Source organism: Micropterus dolomieu, linkage group LG21 (assembly GCF_021292245.1).
Source record: "Micropterus dolomieu isolate WLL.071019.BEF.003 ecotype Adirondacks linkage group LG21, ASM2129224v1, whole genome shotgun sequence".
NCBI classification, from domain to species: Eukaryota; Metazoa; Chordata; class Actinopteri; order Centrarchiformes; family Centrarchidae; genus Micropterus; species Micropterus dolomieu.
In genome coordinates, this window is record NC_060170.1 from 29,942,019 (window position 1) to 29,960,828 (window position 18,810).

General features: G+C 39.2%; 1 protein-coding gene across 10 annotated transcripts in view; it reads left to right on the forward strand.

Moving 5' to 3' along the window:
• Positions 1-1,468: 1,468 nt before the first annotated feature.
• Positions 1,469-18,810, forward strand: part of mvb12bb (multivesicular body subunit 12Bb) — a 33,972-nt gene continuing 16,630 nt past the window's right edge. For 6 of the 10 annotated variants that reach the window (XR_006822579.1, XM_046035633.1, XM_046035636.1 and 3 more), the window contains exons 1-7: positions 1,469-1,551; positions 3,334-3,433; positions 9,325-9,420; positions 11,241-11,331; positions 12,357-12,486; positions 12,657-12,767; positions 18,689-18,750. Coding sequence is in view for 8 of the 10 variants with exons in the window: in XM_046035633.1 (XP_045891589.1) it covers positions 3,341-3,433; positions 9,325-9,420; positions 11,241-11,331; positions 12,357-12,486; positions 12,657-12,767; positions 18,689-18,750 (583 nt within the window). In the remaining 2 variants the exon portion in view is untranslated. Of the gene's footprint in view, positions 1,552-3,333; positions 3,434-9,324; positions 9,421-11,240; positions 11,332-12,356; positions 12,487-12,656; positions 12,768-13,061; positions 13,881-18,688; positions 18,751-18,810 lie in introns of those variants that run through there. The other 4 variants (XR_006822580.1, XM_046035637.1, XM_046035635.1 and 1 more) reach the window with 2 other exon arrangements.

The following is an 18,810-nucleotide window of genomic DNA, read 5'->3' on the forward strand; positions in this document are numbered from 1 at the left end:
CCAACTGTACCTTTAAATTTACTAAAGACTGGACGATAGTGTCAGGTGGTTTTGCAAAAGACAAAATCCAGCATCATAACAGCAGGAAGGTGCACAGCTAGCAGGCAAGTTACTGGTGCAGCTTGTTTCATGCAGGCCTGTTGTTTAAATTGCATTTAAATATAGGCTGCTATAGCAGTGAGACATCTAAAATCAAAATAGATACAAGGGCTGGAAAAGCAGGCAGTGTTATGTTTGCCTGTTGAGAATTTCTAAAATTAAAAAATTAGATACTAACCCAAACACTTGTCAGCAAACACAGGCAAGATTTTGCCACTTTAATTAACATTAACAGTAAATTTGGACGTATAAAAGTTGCTGGTCATATGAGGTGGCAGTTCTGAAATTCTCTGCACTAATTATAGAAGTGATGTAAAAAAGGGGAAACTGATCATGTGCAGCCTTGTAAGCCCATAAACACATTTCACAGTGTGTGGCCCCAATGAAGACACCATGCTGACATATGGCACCATGTCAGAAAACAGAGCAACAAGTGTCTGATTTGAATGAATTAGGATAATAGTTGCCCACTGAAATAATTTATTTGATTGGTATGATGGGGGCAGAAATAATAAACCTGACTATGGGAAAGCATCTGTCGCCCCTTGGTGTTTTGGACAGTCTACAAAGAGGCTTTCAAGTTTTGTACTCTGGGAGATGTACATCCTAATGTTACAGCTAAGCTAATACATTGCTCTTTATCTTACTTTTATCTGATTACAGTAATGACATGTGATGATTAGAGAGACCAACTGTCAGAAGGCGTGACCCGTAGATACATCCATGTAATGATAGTCATTTGGTGAAGCACAATCTTAATTTAGTTACCATAGCCAAATTGGATCTCAAAAGTTATTGCAAAGAAATACACCCACGAGTCAAAGTGGCATTGTTGGCCCAGGCCTTTATTCTCTGTGTATAGACAATTCACACTGACAAAGTAAATTGGCACATTTAACATTCTGATGGTGCTTTCATAAGATGTTCTCATCTGTTGAATTACATGTAAATGTGCTTTTGTGCTGCACTCATTGACTCAGCAGCATCTTGTATTTTTATCAGCAACTTGGTAGCTATAAGCATAAATAATAAAATAAAATAATTTTTAAAACTCACTCAACACTAAAAAAAAAAAAGTTTCACTGCAGGCTCGGTTAGAAATTATTAATCACAAGATATTGTGAGATTTAAGATATTATTAATCAGAAGATAGGGCTTTTAGGGAGGGGGGCATTGGGGTGGGAGGGTTAAAAGTTATCTACTGAGATAAGTAAACAGAATTTAAAATGGCTTTATTTATATATTTATTTATTTTCCTGGGGGAAATGACATATGCAGATTCTACCAAGAAGGGCAATTGCTAGCATGGTCATTCAAGTATTGGGTTTTGGTTAATCATTTATTATCAGTGCAGTGGTACCCGGAAGCATTTACTTTCTGCAGGTCCGCCTGAGGTGAAGTCCAAAGTTTAAAAAAGGTGTCAGCACTCGGGAGACCACACGTTTCAATCAGGTAAACAAACGACAACCTTTGTGGATTTTACTTTCACTCCCGAAAGGGGCTTCCTGGTGGGTTTATAATAATTACTATTAACATATGTATTAGCAAAATGCACAGTTGTGGCTGTCGTGAGTCCTCTCTGTGAAACATGTATCACAGTCATAATGTTATGTCATATAGCTTGACTTACCTGTAAACTTATTGCTTATTAATGAAAAACGTTAGCTAAGTTCGTGCATAGCCGAATAAAGACACAGACATTGTGCCAACAAAGATGTATAGTTAAACATTTAGCAGCTAAAAAACACATTATTATTACCTTTATGCATGTTAGTCACTATTTTTGTGGCCCCTCCTAATGTGTATCTTACTGTTTAAGTGGCCATTGAGTTTTTACTGAGACTGTCCATTACTTATTTCACGAATGACACAAGAGTAAAAAAAATTAATGTAATCTTCATGATGACAGCCAACTTAGAATATTCATAGACATATTAAATGTTAGCTAGCCTGCTAACTAGTGACATGTTAACCTTGGCTTTCCCTAACTTACATTTATTCCAGCTTTTCAACGCTGAGGCGATGGCTGCAGCTCACAATAAGAAATTAGACCAAGTCATCGTTAACATTATGCTAAATCTTCTCAACGCATTTTGTAATAGTTGATTAACAAATAATTAGGAAGACTAAGCAAACCTCGCAGTTGCTAATATCATGTTCTATATTATGTGCCTGTACTGCCTAATAATTATGGAGATGAAATGTTTACTGTATAAACCTAATAGTGAATATCACAGGCACACTATTGAAGTTTGTATACCATGTAATACACAAGGACATTTTCCTCGGGAGCTGGAAATAAGTTTGGATGGATTTGTCTGTGGTCCGCTTGGTTGAGTCTCTAAGCCTTGATGTTGTGCTGGAAAACAAAGCTCATTTTGAACAAATTAATGTTAGAAAGAGATCCTTCATTCTATTAGCTAATTTGCTATCCTGTTTCATTTGAATAAGTACAGCTATGTAACATTTGTTAAAGAGACAGCTGTTTCTGGAGTAAATCCCCTAATTTGATCAGCTTAATTGCAATAGATTTCGTAAACATCAAGATTGAATGCAGCAACTTTGTCAGTTAGTACAAGAATGCTTTAAACCTAATCTAATACAATTGCGTAAGGGAACCATTGCAAAGCCACTTACCCTGTAAAAGGCTTGCATACCCATTAGGGAAAAATTCCCTTAGACAGGAATAGATAGCAATTGATTGGGACTTCCTTGAAAATATGTGATCACTCCACCTAATTTATGATTTGGTGAAGTCATTGGGTGGTCTCCAAATGCTGTTTTGTCAATGGTCTCACTTGTCATTTGATCCTGGATTAGGTGGCCACTTTTTCTTCTAGATCCTAATAAGCCTCATCAAGAAGTCAATAATGTGGTCATTTTAGCCAAGAAAAACCTTGTCCATTCTCCATGTAATTACCCTAAAGGGTGCAATGCTCATTTTGTTTCACTACAAAGTACAAGGTACACAGTGGATTTACAAGGTAGGTTTATTTATCATTTTACAACACAGGTTTGTATAATGAGATGAAGCATTTTGCATATTTATTCAAAGTGTTTCAAGGTGTTTTACCACTTTACCACTCAAAATATACATGTGCCGTATAAGCAAATATTGCACTGATTTGCACGATGTATCTTTTTCAGAAGTAAATAAAACAAACTATGCATGTAATATTTTTCTCTGGTGAAATGCCAAAAGTGTGATGAGGCTCTTTTGTTTTTCTAACGCAGCTTCGACATGTCTGAGTTGAGCAACCAGCTGCCCACAGAGCCCATCTCTGCAGTTGGAGTAGTCACTTCACTCAACAAGGTCCCGGATGGCTACTATGTTGTGAGTATATTGTTGCTCTGGAAACATATACTTAAGTTTAATAAGATTGGATTCACTCCTAACTGTGTCAAAGCCACAGGTGAAATAAAAAGTAAATAAAAATGTACTGTGAGATTTCAAATGTTTTTGCCAGCATTATTAGAGGGCCTAAATGTCATTGAGCCAAAGTCTAATTTGAAATCGAAACCTTTTTTGTGATTAGTTTTGAAGTTTTTTTGTTTTTTCTCTCTACTGTTGGTAATGCATGTAATTGTTGTAACTGATTGTATAGCATAACTTCCAGCCAGGATGCTGGCAGCCTTCCGATGTGTTGTTTGTTAGAGCTGTTGGATAACTTATTCATAAAGTTTACTTTGATGATTAGGAAGATTCCCTTCCTGCCGTTGTTAGTGGTTGCCACCAGTATTACAGACACACACCAGAGGCAAAGCTTTAATGATGTTTGGTTGATGCCCACCAGAGTCTTTTAAGTTTACCCCCATGTTTCCCTCATATTCAAGTACCACAACAACTTCAACACTAATCGGAATTTGTAAGGATGTAGTGCAGGATTGGCTGGTTTGTGTGAACGTTTCTTTGTTATGAAAAACTTGGAGAGGGTTGAAAAGAGAAGAGAGTGTGTGAGTTAAACAACAAAACACATAACAAGCTTAAGGGCAGATTGCTCTTCCTCTCTTGCTCTTCCTATTGAGGCTTCTTGGTTTCACCCTACGCCCCCAAACCTTCCCTCTTCCCCCAGTTTTTTTTCTCTTCCTGCTCCACCCTGCACACCCAGCTTGTTCTAATCTCTGGCAGATGATGGTGGGTTGGCATCAGAACGAAGCCACTGGCAGGGAAACTGCATACACACCACACGATAGTGAGAAACAGAGAGAAGCCCCATCAGACTTCCTCCTGCTGCTCCAGTACGCCATACAGTTGACGTGCAAATACCGTGCATGTTCTGTAGGGCTAAAAGCTACTAATGACACTGGTTTATCTCTGTAATAGATGCTCAGTAAATTGTGTATAATTTTTGTTGACCCACAGGCAGTACACCAGAGGTCTGAAGTCTGAAAATAGTTTGGACTTAAGATAATGAAAGTGTAGACATATTAATAGCGACTAAGTAACTGTTAATGCATTGCAGTGGTGGCTGGTGCATTTTTCTCCAAAAATCAAGCAAAAATGTACTAAAGGATCACACTTTTAAATTTGCTGAGCTAAATCAATGTTTTTTATAATGAAAAAGAGTTTGTTATGGTAAGTTAACCTCTTAACATTCCTGCAAAATGCCTATTCAAGGCATATCCAAAGTAAATTGAATGTAGTTCTTGAACCATTTGGAGAATATGCATGGTTTTGGGCTTCTCTGAAATGTAACACTCTGGAGTGTCTAACCCAAAAGAGTGTAAGTGCTACTGGAATTGATTAATATACGTTTAAACACACTAAAACTAATATATTTTCATTTTCTGCTTGAAAATGCTTGCTAACAAATGTATGCAGACAACTATAGCTGGGACTTATTAGCTGGAAAACACTGTAAGGCCACGGCATAAAGCCTTAACTAGTTCAAGTTCAAATTTTATACCAATACCATGAAAAATTACTATTTTACACAGGTTTTTCTAAGTTTATGTCTTAGCGTATTTTCTTATACAACAGCATCGGTGTTTTTTTTGCTGGTTGATCATGAACTTCCTTCTTAAAGCTGGGGCGAGTTCAATCTCAAAACATTTTGCACCGGTTTGCAACGTTTTCAGATTGAACGACATGTTTCCTTGCAACGTTGTGCAACGTTCCGCAACGGGCTTCGAGGTATGTTTTCTCCCGTTTGGTTGTCGTGTCACAGGTGTTACCCAATCAGCTGCGACAAGTTTGACCCTTCCTTACAGCGCGGGCTCTCGTTGGCTATTGTAGGCTGTGAAACAGACGTCTGATTTGAGTGGATTTGGTGTCACTCGAAAGGTCAGAGTTCAGCGGCTTACCTGGAAATTCATGACCTATTAGGAACTTTAGACATTTAGAACATTTTGAATCTACATTTTATTGCAGATTATACATGTCACAAACTATGTCGCATTTACCTTGCTTATTAAAAACACCATGTACACTTGCATAGTGATTTCATTTATTGCCCCAAAAATCATTGGTGTCATTTACACTGGGGATGTGCCACCACATTTGTTAAAAATGTTCTGAACAATAGCTTGCACCAAGAACTTTTAACTAACAAATGAAAATGCTTTGAGAAAGGTTTATTTGCAAAATAAAATGTGCACATGCAATGCAATTTAACTACAGAAGAAACAATATATATATACATATATACAATATATATATACAATATAAATAAAGACATTTAGACTATAACTTGGAGCAGAAAATGTGCTTAATGCTCCAATTCTCTAATCCCCCGCTCATATATTTCAGCATTTCATATTTCTTCAAAATACTGTTAAAAATCTTTTCATCTTGTTCTCGTGTATCATCACGTTCATAAACCAATGGTATATATATATATATATATATAATAGGAACAAATTTATGCTAAATTGATCCCCTGTCCCTGACTTCCTTCATCATAAAAAGCATACCCACTAAACATCAGCAACTCAGCATTGTCATTGTGAGTTTGTTAACATGCTGACATTAGCATTTAGCTGAAATCACTGCAATGCCTAAGTAGCCTCACAACGCTGCTAGCTTGGCTGTAGACTCGTAGTCTTGTACTTGTTTGTCATGAATGTGGCATCGCTGTCTGTGTGGCATGTTTGTCCTTAATAGGACACGTGTTTGTAGGAAAACAGGGCTACACTCCAGGTTGCTTAAAGCCTATCTTTGATACATATTTAGTGATATATTTCAGTCTGTGTTAGTTCTCTTTTGTAAAATAAAATAACAAAAACATCATTCATCAAGGTAATACAATATCAAAATCATACCTCTGAATGAAAAGTCAAGTACAAGTTAGCCTCCGACATATAATTCAAGGCCTTTCAGACTCTGAAGCACTGTTTCAAATGCATTTGTTCCATCTTCAGGAACTTCCTTTGAACATCACTATGTGGTCTTTCATCTACAGACTTGAAATACAAACAAAAATATCAGCACTCTGCATCGGTGTACTAATGCGGCACTGAGAAGGGGAAGTCTCAGCATATTATGCTGTATTGATTTTTTTTCCCCCTTTCATACTAGACTTCTTTTAGATTCCTCCTTAATACCGACTGCTTACCATACTTACCATACATTTTATACAGCAGATCAAAGGGCTGATTAACTCTTTTGCTCTATGATACGATGCGCTCACATCTCTGAACTTGAGCAGGTTGTTCCAACACAAGAGAGCACAGGCCCAGATCAAACACCGTTCCACTGGGATCAGGAGCTTTGCTGAAGTACCAGCAGCCACCCAACATCAAACGCCATAAGTAGACTCATGCACTCCCACACTGTGTGCAATGGTTCCAACGGGGAAATGCCTGGGTTTCAGATTCACCTGAGCATTCAACATGTTGCTCAAACTCATTACTGAATGTTTATATGAAGGAGCCTAGTACTAAATTATGATTAGCTAGAATGTCTTAGTTCACATGCATAATAACTGCTTGTCCATTTTTGAAGATGAGCATACTTTAAAGGTATAGTTTGATGTATACATAAATAAGCTTATTTGCTTTCTTGCCGAGAGCTGGTTTGATTGTTATTACATTTTTGTTGTTGTAGGGGTTAAACTAATGTGTGTTAATAAGTGAGCTTTGGAGTTGCATGCAGGCTTATTTCTTTACTTAGAGCCAAGCTAGCTGTTTCCGCCTGATTCCACTCTTTAGCTTTAGCTAAGCTAGGCTGATCACTCCACGGATGTAACGTTAGCTCCACACTAAATGCACATACTTGAGAGTTATATCAGTCTTTTCATCTGAATCTCAGCAAGTAAGCGCATTTCCCAAAACGTCAAACTATTAGCGAATGTCACAGAACATTTTCAAAGTAACTGCTGCTTTAGTTCTTTAATATATAGTCATTAGTCAGTTTATCTATTTTCACTTGAGAGAAAGGATCCAAAACATTATTCTCTCTTCAGTGTTTTTGTTCTTCTTTGAAGGGACTGATTCTTTCCCTGTGTCTCTCATATGTTTTCTGCACCTGGTTTCATTCCCCTGAGAATTTTTATTGTATGCCTTTTATATTTTTTTATTAACAGCTGTGCCTCTCAGTGCTTCATAGTAACTTGCTGGTGGTGTCTGTCTCCAGAGATCTTTTATAGGAGTATTCAGCACCCCCTAAAGACTTTGTTTCATAACTGTAAGCTTTAGATTTAGGAAGTGGCAGTTGAATCTGTCATTGCATTGTAAATCAAATGATACAACCATATTTCAATATCAGAGACATGACGTCTCCTATCAGACATGTGGCGTTCTTCTCATTGAAGGCTGTGTAATGATGGAGCCATACAGTGGCAGACTCACGAGCGTGAGAGAAGAGCCATCTTAACTTTACACATGCCTTTTCTGCCGTGGCTCAGCAGTTGGCATTTCACATTCAAGCTGCATCGCATCCTTGCTGCCGGCGGCTGTGGCAGGATGATGCCTGAGGTGCCTCCTAGGAGGACCGTGCCCTCGTTACTCCTCAACTTGACTTTGGGTTTCACAAAGCGAGCCCTTTGTTTACGCTGACAGGATGCGCTGGCTACTGACCTGGAAAAAGTGGCCAAGACGGGTTGTCTTGTAAGGAAGAGGGAGGCTGGTGATGTATAGGCTCCTTCTGGGACCTTTCATGGAACTGCTGTTGGAGACGCCCTGCAATCCCTCTCCCGGCTCATCTTCTGCTCTTTCTCTCTCTCTCATCCCACTATCTATCTCTGTTCCCCAGTCTAGTCTCCGCTCTCATCCCATCTAGTCAGTGGTGGTTTTTCATGAATCTCCCCATGCCATGTTTTCCCCACCCAGTCACCGAGGTCATTCATCATTATTGTCAAGGGGGTAATGTGTGTGGGTGGGTGCAGAGATCTATGACTTCTTCATTTGAATGAACCTCATTAGATTGACTCTTCTTTGTAAAGGATCCCTTTAGAAAATAACTCTGGCAGTTATTTAGGTGATTCTCACATGATAGCCAATGGAACATGACGCTTCAGCCAAGCATATTTGCTGGAACGACAGGAGTGTATGTGATGCAGTCTGCAGGTTATATTTTGCTTTATCATTCTGCCCTGCATACCTACATTTACATAGCAATGTAGTGTTGGACCTTGAGCTTAACTCGTGTTGCCCACATGCTGTCAATATGATGCAGTCTATTTTTTATACTGGCTCCACTGATCATTTACAACTATGAATGAGCCTATTGGACAAGGACAAGCTGCTTAGGTCTTTGGATTTAGACTTATTAAGGCATACGCATGAAATTGCTTCAAATCCTCAGTAATTTATTCTCAGAAGACTTGTCTCGTTAAATAACAGAAAGATGCACATGGGGGGTAGAGCAGTAAAACTACTTAAGGTGCATGTGCAATGTTCTCAGTTTACCTGTGTCGTGCTCAAAGGATACTACAGCAGGTTTTTAAAAAAGAGACATTCCACATTTACCCCAAATATAATCCCTGCTTTCCCACAGAAGCACATTGAAGTTTGGTTTCCTTATTAGAGCAGATCCTTGTCAGGGCATCTTTAATCAGCCTGGTCCCGAGGGATGATATTTTTAGCCACCTTTTTGGAGGCTAAGACTCCTTTACCCACGCAGAGCACTAATGAGATGGAGCGCTAGTGTTGGCAAGCGTTAATTAAGGCTAGTATGCAAAGGAAGAGGCAAAAGAAACACGCTCATGGCATACATACATTAACTTTATCCCACCTCCTGCATGTTTTTTTTTTCTCCTTGTTTTTTCTCTGTTTTTTTTCATGTAGGTTGCACAAACAACAGATGGCTCTGACGCCGACCTGCGGAAGGACGGCTTATTCAAATCCAAGGTCACTCGCTACCTCTGTTTCACCAGAAAAACTGTAAGTGTGAATGTAAACTTCTCCCTTCCCGTACGTATTCTGCACCTATCTTACCTATCTCACTTACCTTTTTTGTTTGCCAGCGGTTATTAGCTCAGTTTTCTCCTGACAGAATATCTTTATGCACTTTGCACTTTGATCAGTGAATGTCCCATTTAAAAAGGCCAGCGTTGGCCGTGCAGTTTTGAACTTTTACATATAAGGAATTTGCATACATATTCCACATGAATAATACCTTGATGAGATATTTTTAATGTTTTACGTCCTCCTGAGGATATTATTTATGTTTATTCATGAAATAACAATGAGCTGTATTTTAACAATTCCAATTTATTCAATCAACAGCGTCCCTGTAGAGAAAATGGTTTCCAACCAGTGCCTTTTGAAAGATCATGCACAAATAATTGTGAATATGAAAATACTTCTTTTTAAGAAATGTAAGAAATTATCCTGTAAAAAGCACATTTCAGTATGATTGTGCTATAAATAGAGCACCCAATTTTCTTCTGTGGCTGAAATGATCTTTGAATGTTTCTCATAATGCTGTTGGGTCATTTTTGGACTCATCCCCTGCCTGTAGCCTGCAGCTCATGTGTTGTTGCAAGCCTGTCAGCTGCTCTATGGCCATAAATACACCTGCTTACATCTCCAGGATTATCAACCTGTCTAACCTCAGCTCATACAGCTATTGGCTATCAATTAATTTGTTTCCATTGGTTGCAGATATATATTGCAGACACTGTTGCAACAAATTTTTTGTTATTATTTTGCATCAGCTCAATTTTAGGACAGGTCCTTTTTTTTGAAATTTTTTTTACAGTATGTCCTCTAAAAGCCAGGCAACTTGGCAGCGGCTGCCTCGTGCTTGAGCTCAATTTGGTCCTCAGTTTAGTACATAGCATACAAATAGCCTTTCCCTAGTTCCTGTATATTATCTTAAAATCTGTGTCCAGATTGTTTTAAAGACTTTGACACAAATAAAACATGACAGAGCCATCAACAAAGGCTATTTTGTCTGCCAGTCAATGGAACTCCCACTGTAATTGTCTATGACAAAAACAGATTCTGTAAAATTAGCCTCTGAATTACGAAGAGGGCTGAGGGGAGTAAATAGTTTGTGATTTATCATACTCTATGTTGGAGGTAGAAAGCCCCTTTTTGTCAGGCCCTGATGGAAGAAATCTCTCCAGAAAAAGGGAAAACACTAAAAAAGGTTCCATGCATAGTAATAACATTCATCCATATTCCTCCTTAAGTCAGTATAAAAACTATGAATAAAAAATGTCTCTAATGGTAATGACTGTCGGGCAACAGTAGCAGTGAAATCCAGCCTTTTCGGACGCATCAAGTCACGCCTGGCTCGCCCCACTCTCTACTGCCGCTGTGTATTATTGCAATTTATTATGGCAAAAAATGAAAATGTAATGGGAGGCAGGGAAGAGTCATGCTTGAAAATGTCAACTACACAGTCCCTGATTGTTTTAAACCAGTCCCATTCTGTTGATTAGACTGGCTGCTCTGCCTCCCATCATCCCACAGCTTCTCGCCAAAAGGCTGAGAGTCATTACAAGTTCACAGATGCATTCTCTCATTGTAAAAAAAAAAGCTATTAGAGAGTAATTACTTCAGCTATTTTGTCAACCCTTCTCCTTAGAGACATCCCGAGCTTTTAGTAAATCATTGACTCTTATTATCTCTACATTTTCTTTCCCAAGTCCTACAAAAAATTACTAACCTTTTCTTTTTCTTGCTCTCTGTCCTTTTAAAAGTTGAATTTGCATACATCACTTTACATTCCCTGCCTTTGCTCTGTCTTTTAGGGGCCTGACGTTGTTGCGGATATGAAGGTGATTGACATTAAGGACGCGTTGCCAGAGGGCTTCACACCTGTGGAAGAAACCGTGGACACAAGTAAGTAAACAGTCAATATCAACCACAGGCTCGCTCCCCCCCTCTTCTTGTTTTTTCACTCTTCGACCAGCTTATGCGGAGGTCCTCAGGGGCAGCTTTGCTTGAGATAGTGAATGTTTTATGGGTGCAGGTTAGCTTAATTTATGGCAGACTGTGGGAATAAAATAAACATTTTGCCCTGGAGGTACAAGAGAAGAGAATCATGAGTCATTGTTTATCTCAGCTGGAGCTGTGCTTTTCTTTATGAGGGGCTTATTTATTTATGTATTTATTTGGGGAGAGGACGAGTGGATGGGGGTTATCTAATATTAATGAAATGCATTCCCCAATGCTTTAGTGCTTTTTGAGTGCTATGTATTTCCCCCTTGCTATCCATGCCTTGGAAATGTAATAATATTTTGGTGTGGGTAGTGAGGACAGCTTGTTTATTATTTTTATTATCATTACATTTACACTGCACTTTCTAGTGTTGCAGGGGAAATAAATGAGCGAGGCACAGATGCAATATAAGAAAGCATGGCAATGCTGTTTTTTGCCAGAATGAAGAAAAGAGATTATGTTTTGTTTGGCTATGGTGTAATTTAATGTTTTATTACTTTATGTGAATCCATGTTTAATGTATACATGTGACATTATGTATGAATTTCTATCTAGAATATCCAGTTTAAATCCCCGTTGTGCACTAAAGCTGATGGAGGATTCACTTGATTCTGTCATTTTACCTACTAAAATGATAAAAATGATAATAACACATGTGGATTTTGTGGATTTCCGCTGGCCAGTCATTTCCCTTTGAGCACAGCAAGTCATCCAGAAACTGATATTAGCTCATCTCTTATTCTGAGACTGGTAATGACTAAATAGCCAAGTATAAGTGGAATTTGTGAATATATATATATATATTTCTCCTAGAGGTTCAAAATGTCTATAGCTTTTTTTTTTTAGCCGGAAACTCAAAGATGACAGAATCAGATACACAACCAACAACTCCTGTCTGACACCCTCATGTGTACCTGACTCATCAGAGGAAACTGCCATGAGGAAGAGGAGGCTCTGTGTGAAAATGAGCCCTCGTGCGGCTGCTGTGACGGCTGTATATGACATCCAGATCATTGCGAAGTCCAAGTACCATCTTGTTAACTACACCTGTGTAGGGTGAGCTATTTTGTAGTGGAAATAAATATCTTATAATCTTCTATCAATCACCATACTTCTTTTAGTTTTTAGTTTTTTTTTTTAAATATATACCACTTTCTAATTTGCATGAATAATTACTGACCTAGCTGTTTAAACACTCTGTATGTCTCCTCTTCTTTCTTACACAGTGAGATAAATAATATGGGAATATGGTATCGAAAGGGTGATGTTTCTCAGCACCAGTCGTCCCAGGAAATGTCCAGTACAGCTTGCAGTGACGCACCACCCAACACAGCAAGGTAACATCATACTACACTGTTCTGCAGTGCCTCTCGAAGTTTAACTTTCCTCATGCTTTCTTTTTTTATTTCACTCCCAGTGTACTCTTGAGCTGTTGTTATGCTTCTGTACCATATGTACGACAATGAAGACACAAGCAATTGATCACTCCTGGGCAATCTGCTGTAAAGGTTGTGGCTGGACAACGAGGTAGCGAGGGTGAACCGGAGAGACAGGCTAACTAGACAGGATCCCCTGAACAAGAACATGAGTTCAATGAGGGCTAAACTCCTGCTATTTGTGGTGTGTCCCAGGAGGCAGAGGCAGGTCGCTCGTCTGACTGCGGTGACAGGAGTGTTGTACTGTGCAGACAAAGAGGAGGAGATGTAGCCCGGAGAGCGAGCGACAGCTGCAGAGGAAGGGAGGAGAGCTCCAAGATCTCCGCCATGCTGGAGTGTGCGTGTCCCCTCCTCTGCTCATGCTGCTCAGGCTTCCTCCACCTCAGGCCTCAGTGTGAATGGAGCAAACCTTTGTACTGTGTCCAGATCAAACAGCTCAATTATTTATCCCAATGAAGAACTGGGGATTTCCACAGCAAATTGTAAATAAACAATTGAGACTCCTTTAGTGTGGCGTTGCTGTGGAGAGGGAAGCTTGGCACGGGGCACTTATGGGTTTGCCAGCTTGAAGTGCTATGCTTTGCCATCCTGTGCTGGGCTGAGTAAAAGACACTTAAAAGCCACAACAGGCCAGAGCGGTGGATGCCAGCAGGCGCATTCAAAACAGAGCTTCTGTTCACATGGCCACTCAGTGGGCTGAGAACAATAAAATGGGCAGCCGTGAATTCAGAACCCAAGTTCAAACTGGGTAGAGTTTTGCGAATTGCCCATATTTTGGAAGTCGATGGTCAATAATCTTTGATGTGTTGAAGTGATTGTGAGGGCTCAGGCCTGTGTGTACGCCTTTGCAGCTCTTACCGGTAATCCTCCGTTCTTTTGAAGCCCACTTTCAAGTTGGTGAGGCTCAGAGGTTGGAATAAATTGCACCTCGAAGCGACTCACACCCCCTCCTGATGCCTGCTGAGATCACAGGCTGCTGTTTTTGTATTAACATTAAAATTCATTCCACAGTCAGAGAGTCTTCTTTTGAGAGTATTTCCATCCATAATGCGCTGACACATAAGGACGGCACTACGGGAAATTTAGACAGCAGCAGTTCTTTGACTATTTATCTGGCATCCTCTCTGTGTAGTTACATGCACTTCAGACAACCATATGTAGAACTATAAATATGTCTGTAGTTTCTTTAAAGTCACAGATTAGATAGTTTGACAGTGATTTATAAACAGCTCTTCAAAACTCACTGATTGCTTAGGTAAGTACAGTACTACAGTGTAACTGTCAGTGTAGTAGCACCCCACTATACTTTATTCACATATTCAGCAAGAGCAAATTTTCTCCTCCATGCCTCCTTTGGGCTATCTATAACAACTTTATGGCCTTTGGAGAATAGCACCTCTTAAATTTAAGTGCTCTTTACAGTCAGTGGAAAAGATGTTTTAAATACAGTCAATAATGTGTAAATTTTTAATGACCCTTATAATTTTGAAAGCTGCAGTGATCCCTCTCAAATGTTAAGTTGCCTCAGGCAGCGAGAGCTTGTTAGAGTTGTGTACAAACGTAAACCGCAAATCAGGTTTTTTTTCAGCGGCACAGGGCTGCAGTACACAGTAACTGCAGGGTGTTGCATCATTATGGGATGCACACAGTGATTGCATCAAGGCTTAGGTGTTGCATTTGAATTGTTTTTGTATTGTGTTGTCACTACAAACAGGGTATCTGCGGGTCTTGAAAAGTTTTGAGTTCAGTTTCCTCCTCTCTTGCCTGCTATAGGCAGTCACGTTAGTTATGAAATGTTTTTGTATCCGATTGCAGGCTGTCGGGACACGTTACACACTTAGAAACTAAAAATGTGATTGTTGCAACAGTGAATTGTACACATTGGAGGCTGTTCAATCCTTTTTTGTGAGTTAGAGTCCTGGTCATCACCATCAGACCTATAGCAAAGGAAGCCCATTGTCTCATAATGGGCAAATGTTGAAACGCCAAAGATATCTGATTATCATATATGACAAAGAAAAACAGAAAATCCTTACATCTAAGAAGCTAAAACCAGCACATGTTTGGTATTTTTGTTTGAGAAGTGATTAATAAAAGATCCAAAATTAATTTTCTTTCAATCGACCAATTGATTAGCAGAATAATTTTTGATTGGTGGAAATGGAGATCATCCATTTTCTGTCACTTATTCAAGTCAAGGTTGCATTAATTTTATCATGAAGGAATGATTTACTGATGAGAAATACTGGAATAAAAGTGAGGTGGTAATAAAGAATTAAAGGCTATATCGTCCTGCTGGTTTGGCCGGTATAATTGTGAAACAGGTATTAAATAAAGTTCTGTGTGGTATTAAAAACATTTTGGATTTGGTGAATCCTTCAGAAACCCCGTAAAAATAAATCTTAGGAATAAGTAAAGGAATAATTATTTTGTTAGTTCGACTAAGTTTCATAAATTGAAGAAGGATGAAGGACAAACACGAAACCTAGAATATTTTTTTTATTCGTGCCACTAAAACTGTTCATGTATAGGCCTGTCTGCTGTGCAAACGCATTTGAACCTTGTGTGATGAATGTCTCTTTTATCAAGTTTGTCTAAAGCGTTTCAACGAGCGTCAGATTCTGTTTTGATTCATAGCTGCAGCTTGAAGTCAACCACTTTGGCTTGTTCTCTGTCAAGAAAAACCATATCAGCCACTCCCTGACTTTATAATGTGAAAAACCTGCACCATCCGGTCAGCCTTTTAATGTGTCCAGTAAAGTATCTCCCTCTTTCCTTCTTCTGGCCAACGCTGCCATTTGTTCTCCTGATAAAACTGTCATTGCTGAGGCTGAAATCTGACCTCTACAGTGACTGCTAGCATAAATTAGCCTTGTCCTAATATTGCAATTTCTTTTGCTTCACTCAGAATCAAGGTTTTTGACATTTCTCTTAGAATAATAGGCTATTGTACACACAGACACTTTTTAAATCAAACTGTACAGCGATAAAAATGTCAAGGCCAAGTATCTTTTTTTTCATTGCATACTGTAGTTCCTTTTTTTTTTGTCTTTTTCTTTAAAACGTGAAGCCTAGAGAGTTATCAGTGTCAGAATTGGCATGCATATCAATAACTTTTGGGATTACACTGTCTTCTACCTGTGACACGCCACACATTGCTGCAGCTCTGCGGGAGTATTGTATCAGCTTTCATTGCTCGCTGGTTAACCAAGACTTCCCACTGCACACGACTCTTGAGGGAAAGAGACACCGTGACTGTCAGTGTGTCGCCTGACAGATCTTCCATCTGAAGTGCTGAAGAACAATCACTCTCAGCTCAATCTTACTTATTACTTTGTTGTGTTCAGAAAAGTTGCAAAAAGTAGCGGAGATCAAGTGAAGGAATGCAGAGAGGTGCCAGGAATGATCGAATGATCAGCTAAGATCTGATGGGCTCAGACTGTTCAGTGATTTTTGCCGCCATATTCAGAGAGATCCTCTTTTCAATACCTGACACTGAGCTTAAAGGAGGATAATGATGGGTGAGAAAGCAGCTCCCACAAAGCAGCACTGTCGGCACGTAGAGGAAGGTGTGGAGATGTTGTCACGGGAAAGGCTGGATGTGTGTCAAAACAAGAGCTTCCAGCTCTCTGTATCGCAGCTCTGGCTCTTCAGTGATATTACTCTCATCCTCATCTTACCTCTCCACTGACTACTGCTTGCCTGTCCCCACTGTCTCACCCACTTTCTCTTTTCTTCTAACACAGACAACTCTTTTCCTTATTCCATGTGGAACAACTTAAAGAACACCATACAAAAAATGTGTAATTCATATTGTCAAGTAATCCTCAGTGTCGTGGTTTGCTTTGCCACACTAATATGATTTTAACTCTGGCAGATTTCATGGGAACATAAGACTCTTGATCTGAGTTGTAATTGTGTAAATCTTTCAGGCCGTGTTCCCAGTTTTACTCTAATTTGATGAGGAACTACACTATAATTGAATATTCAAATTAGGATTATGTGTCAATATGGCTCTCCTTGCCTGAAATGAGGATTAATTGTTGTCAAAACTCCAGTGGCCGACATAATATGAGCCCCAACGCTGCTGTTGATTAGCAAATGCACTTGCCATGTTTTTGTTTTAAGAATTAGTTGTCTAATTGATTTGCCATATGTTACTCTCTCCAATGCACCTAAAATTGTATTTAGAAATCACCAATTTGGATTGAGACAATTTTGTGTTTCAAACAGATGGAAAAAGCAACCCTGGAGGTTGCCTGAAGAAAAACATTTCATGAGCACATTTCCCTGGTTTCACACAGTCTTTGGGATTTTAAGTACTGCTTTCACTTTTTCAGATACATAGATAAATAGCCAGTCTTCATACTTTATGTGTTGTTTCTTCTCAGTACTAATTTAACAATGCAAATGCAGACACCTTACAAAAACATTCAACCCCCCCCCCCCCCCCCCCCCCCCCCCCCCCCCCCCCCCCCCCCCACCACCACTTTATCAGTCCATGGTATGTCTCTATGCTTTGAAAGATGTGTACCTTTCTTCCTCAGCAGTGGAATCAACCTTTGAGAGGTAAAAGAAGTCTGCCTCGAATATGGCAATTGTTCCCACAAGATTGATGCCAACCTTTTAAAAATTCACCATTGGCCTGGATTTAACATGGCCAAATGCTGATGTAAATGAGGAGGAGAAAAGTCGACCCTTTCATTGCAAATAAATCTGAGTTGCAGGCTTCAGCTCATAAATACCACAGCCTGTCAGAAGTCTTGTTTTATTGCTCTTGATGGAAATTATTGCATTTATTTATCTCATCCGAAGAGATAAGGCTTTGAAAGCCACAACTCATGCACAGCACCCTTGGAATATGCAGATCTGCCTTTAGTCTTAAATTTTAAGAATTTAGATTTTATATCCTCTGCAAGGGACGAATTATTATGTTATCCATAAACAGATCAAATACAGAACATGATACACAAAACATACTTTATTATTTGCAACTTCACACCTGCTCACCCCCAAAATCTGTCTTGTCTTTTTATAATTCAACACTGTCTTATTCTTCTTATCTTCCTTGTTCTTTACCAACAAGCTGTTATGCCAGTGTGTCCTCTAATCAAAGCAATTCCCTATTTAATGATATTGCCAACTACTTTGCATTATCATTATAAGATCATTTGTTTTATAATTCCATCCTGGAGCTCATTTTACCTTCAGAGCATGTCATGTTATGCAGTTCTCTTGAAGCGGTGATTTTTTTTCCCCCCTGCTTGCTGTGGATTTATCGATCCGTAGGGGTGAGTCACAGGGTGTGATTCATGATAGCTTGATTGATGAGGATTTCAATCTTATATGGTTTGTTAACTTCAACTGCCCACAAAGTGCATTCTGTGCTGTTTTCTGTAATACAAGGCCATGAAACAGAGGAAAAAAAAGAAAAAAAAACAGACTTCCCTTGAATAATGGAATCTCTCAGTACCTCCAGAATTAACAAGATCCTGCTTCAAACCCCCGTTAAAGGTCTGTTCAAGCCCCTGGGCAGCTGAGGCATGGTTTAACTTTTACCATATTTCTCCTCTTCAGATTCATCCTGTTATTTCAGTGTTCTGTTTTGCCTTTAGACAGATAAAAAAGCTTTTTTATAAGGAGGGAGCTTCCATGCTAAATATATTCTCCTGCATTGTATTTTAATGTCCGAGCAATGTGCCTTAGAACATAATTGTCATTGTTCAATACAAAGTGTATGTGCATTTTGTATGTTTTTAACATGATGGTCGATAAAACAGTACTGACCAGTTGAGAGAACATTGCTGCTTTCTTTCTGCCAGCAGGAAGACCACGAGCAGGCCGGATTATGAGCACCAGAGCAGTGGGAACTACACCATGACAGGTATACCGTCTCACACTTTAGTCAGTACCATTTATGACAGTCACTTTAGACAGTTAGAGG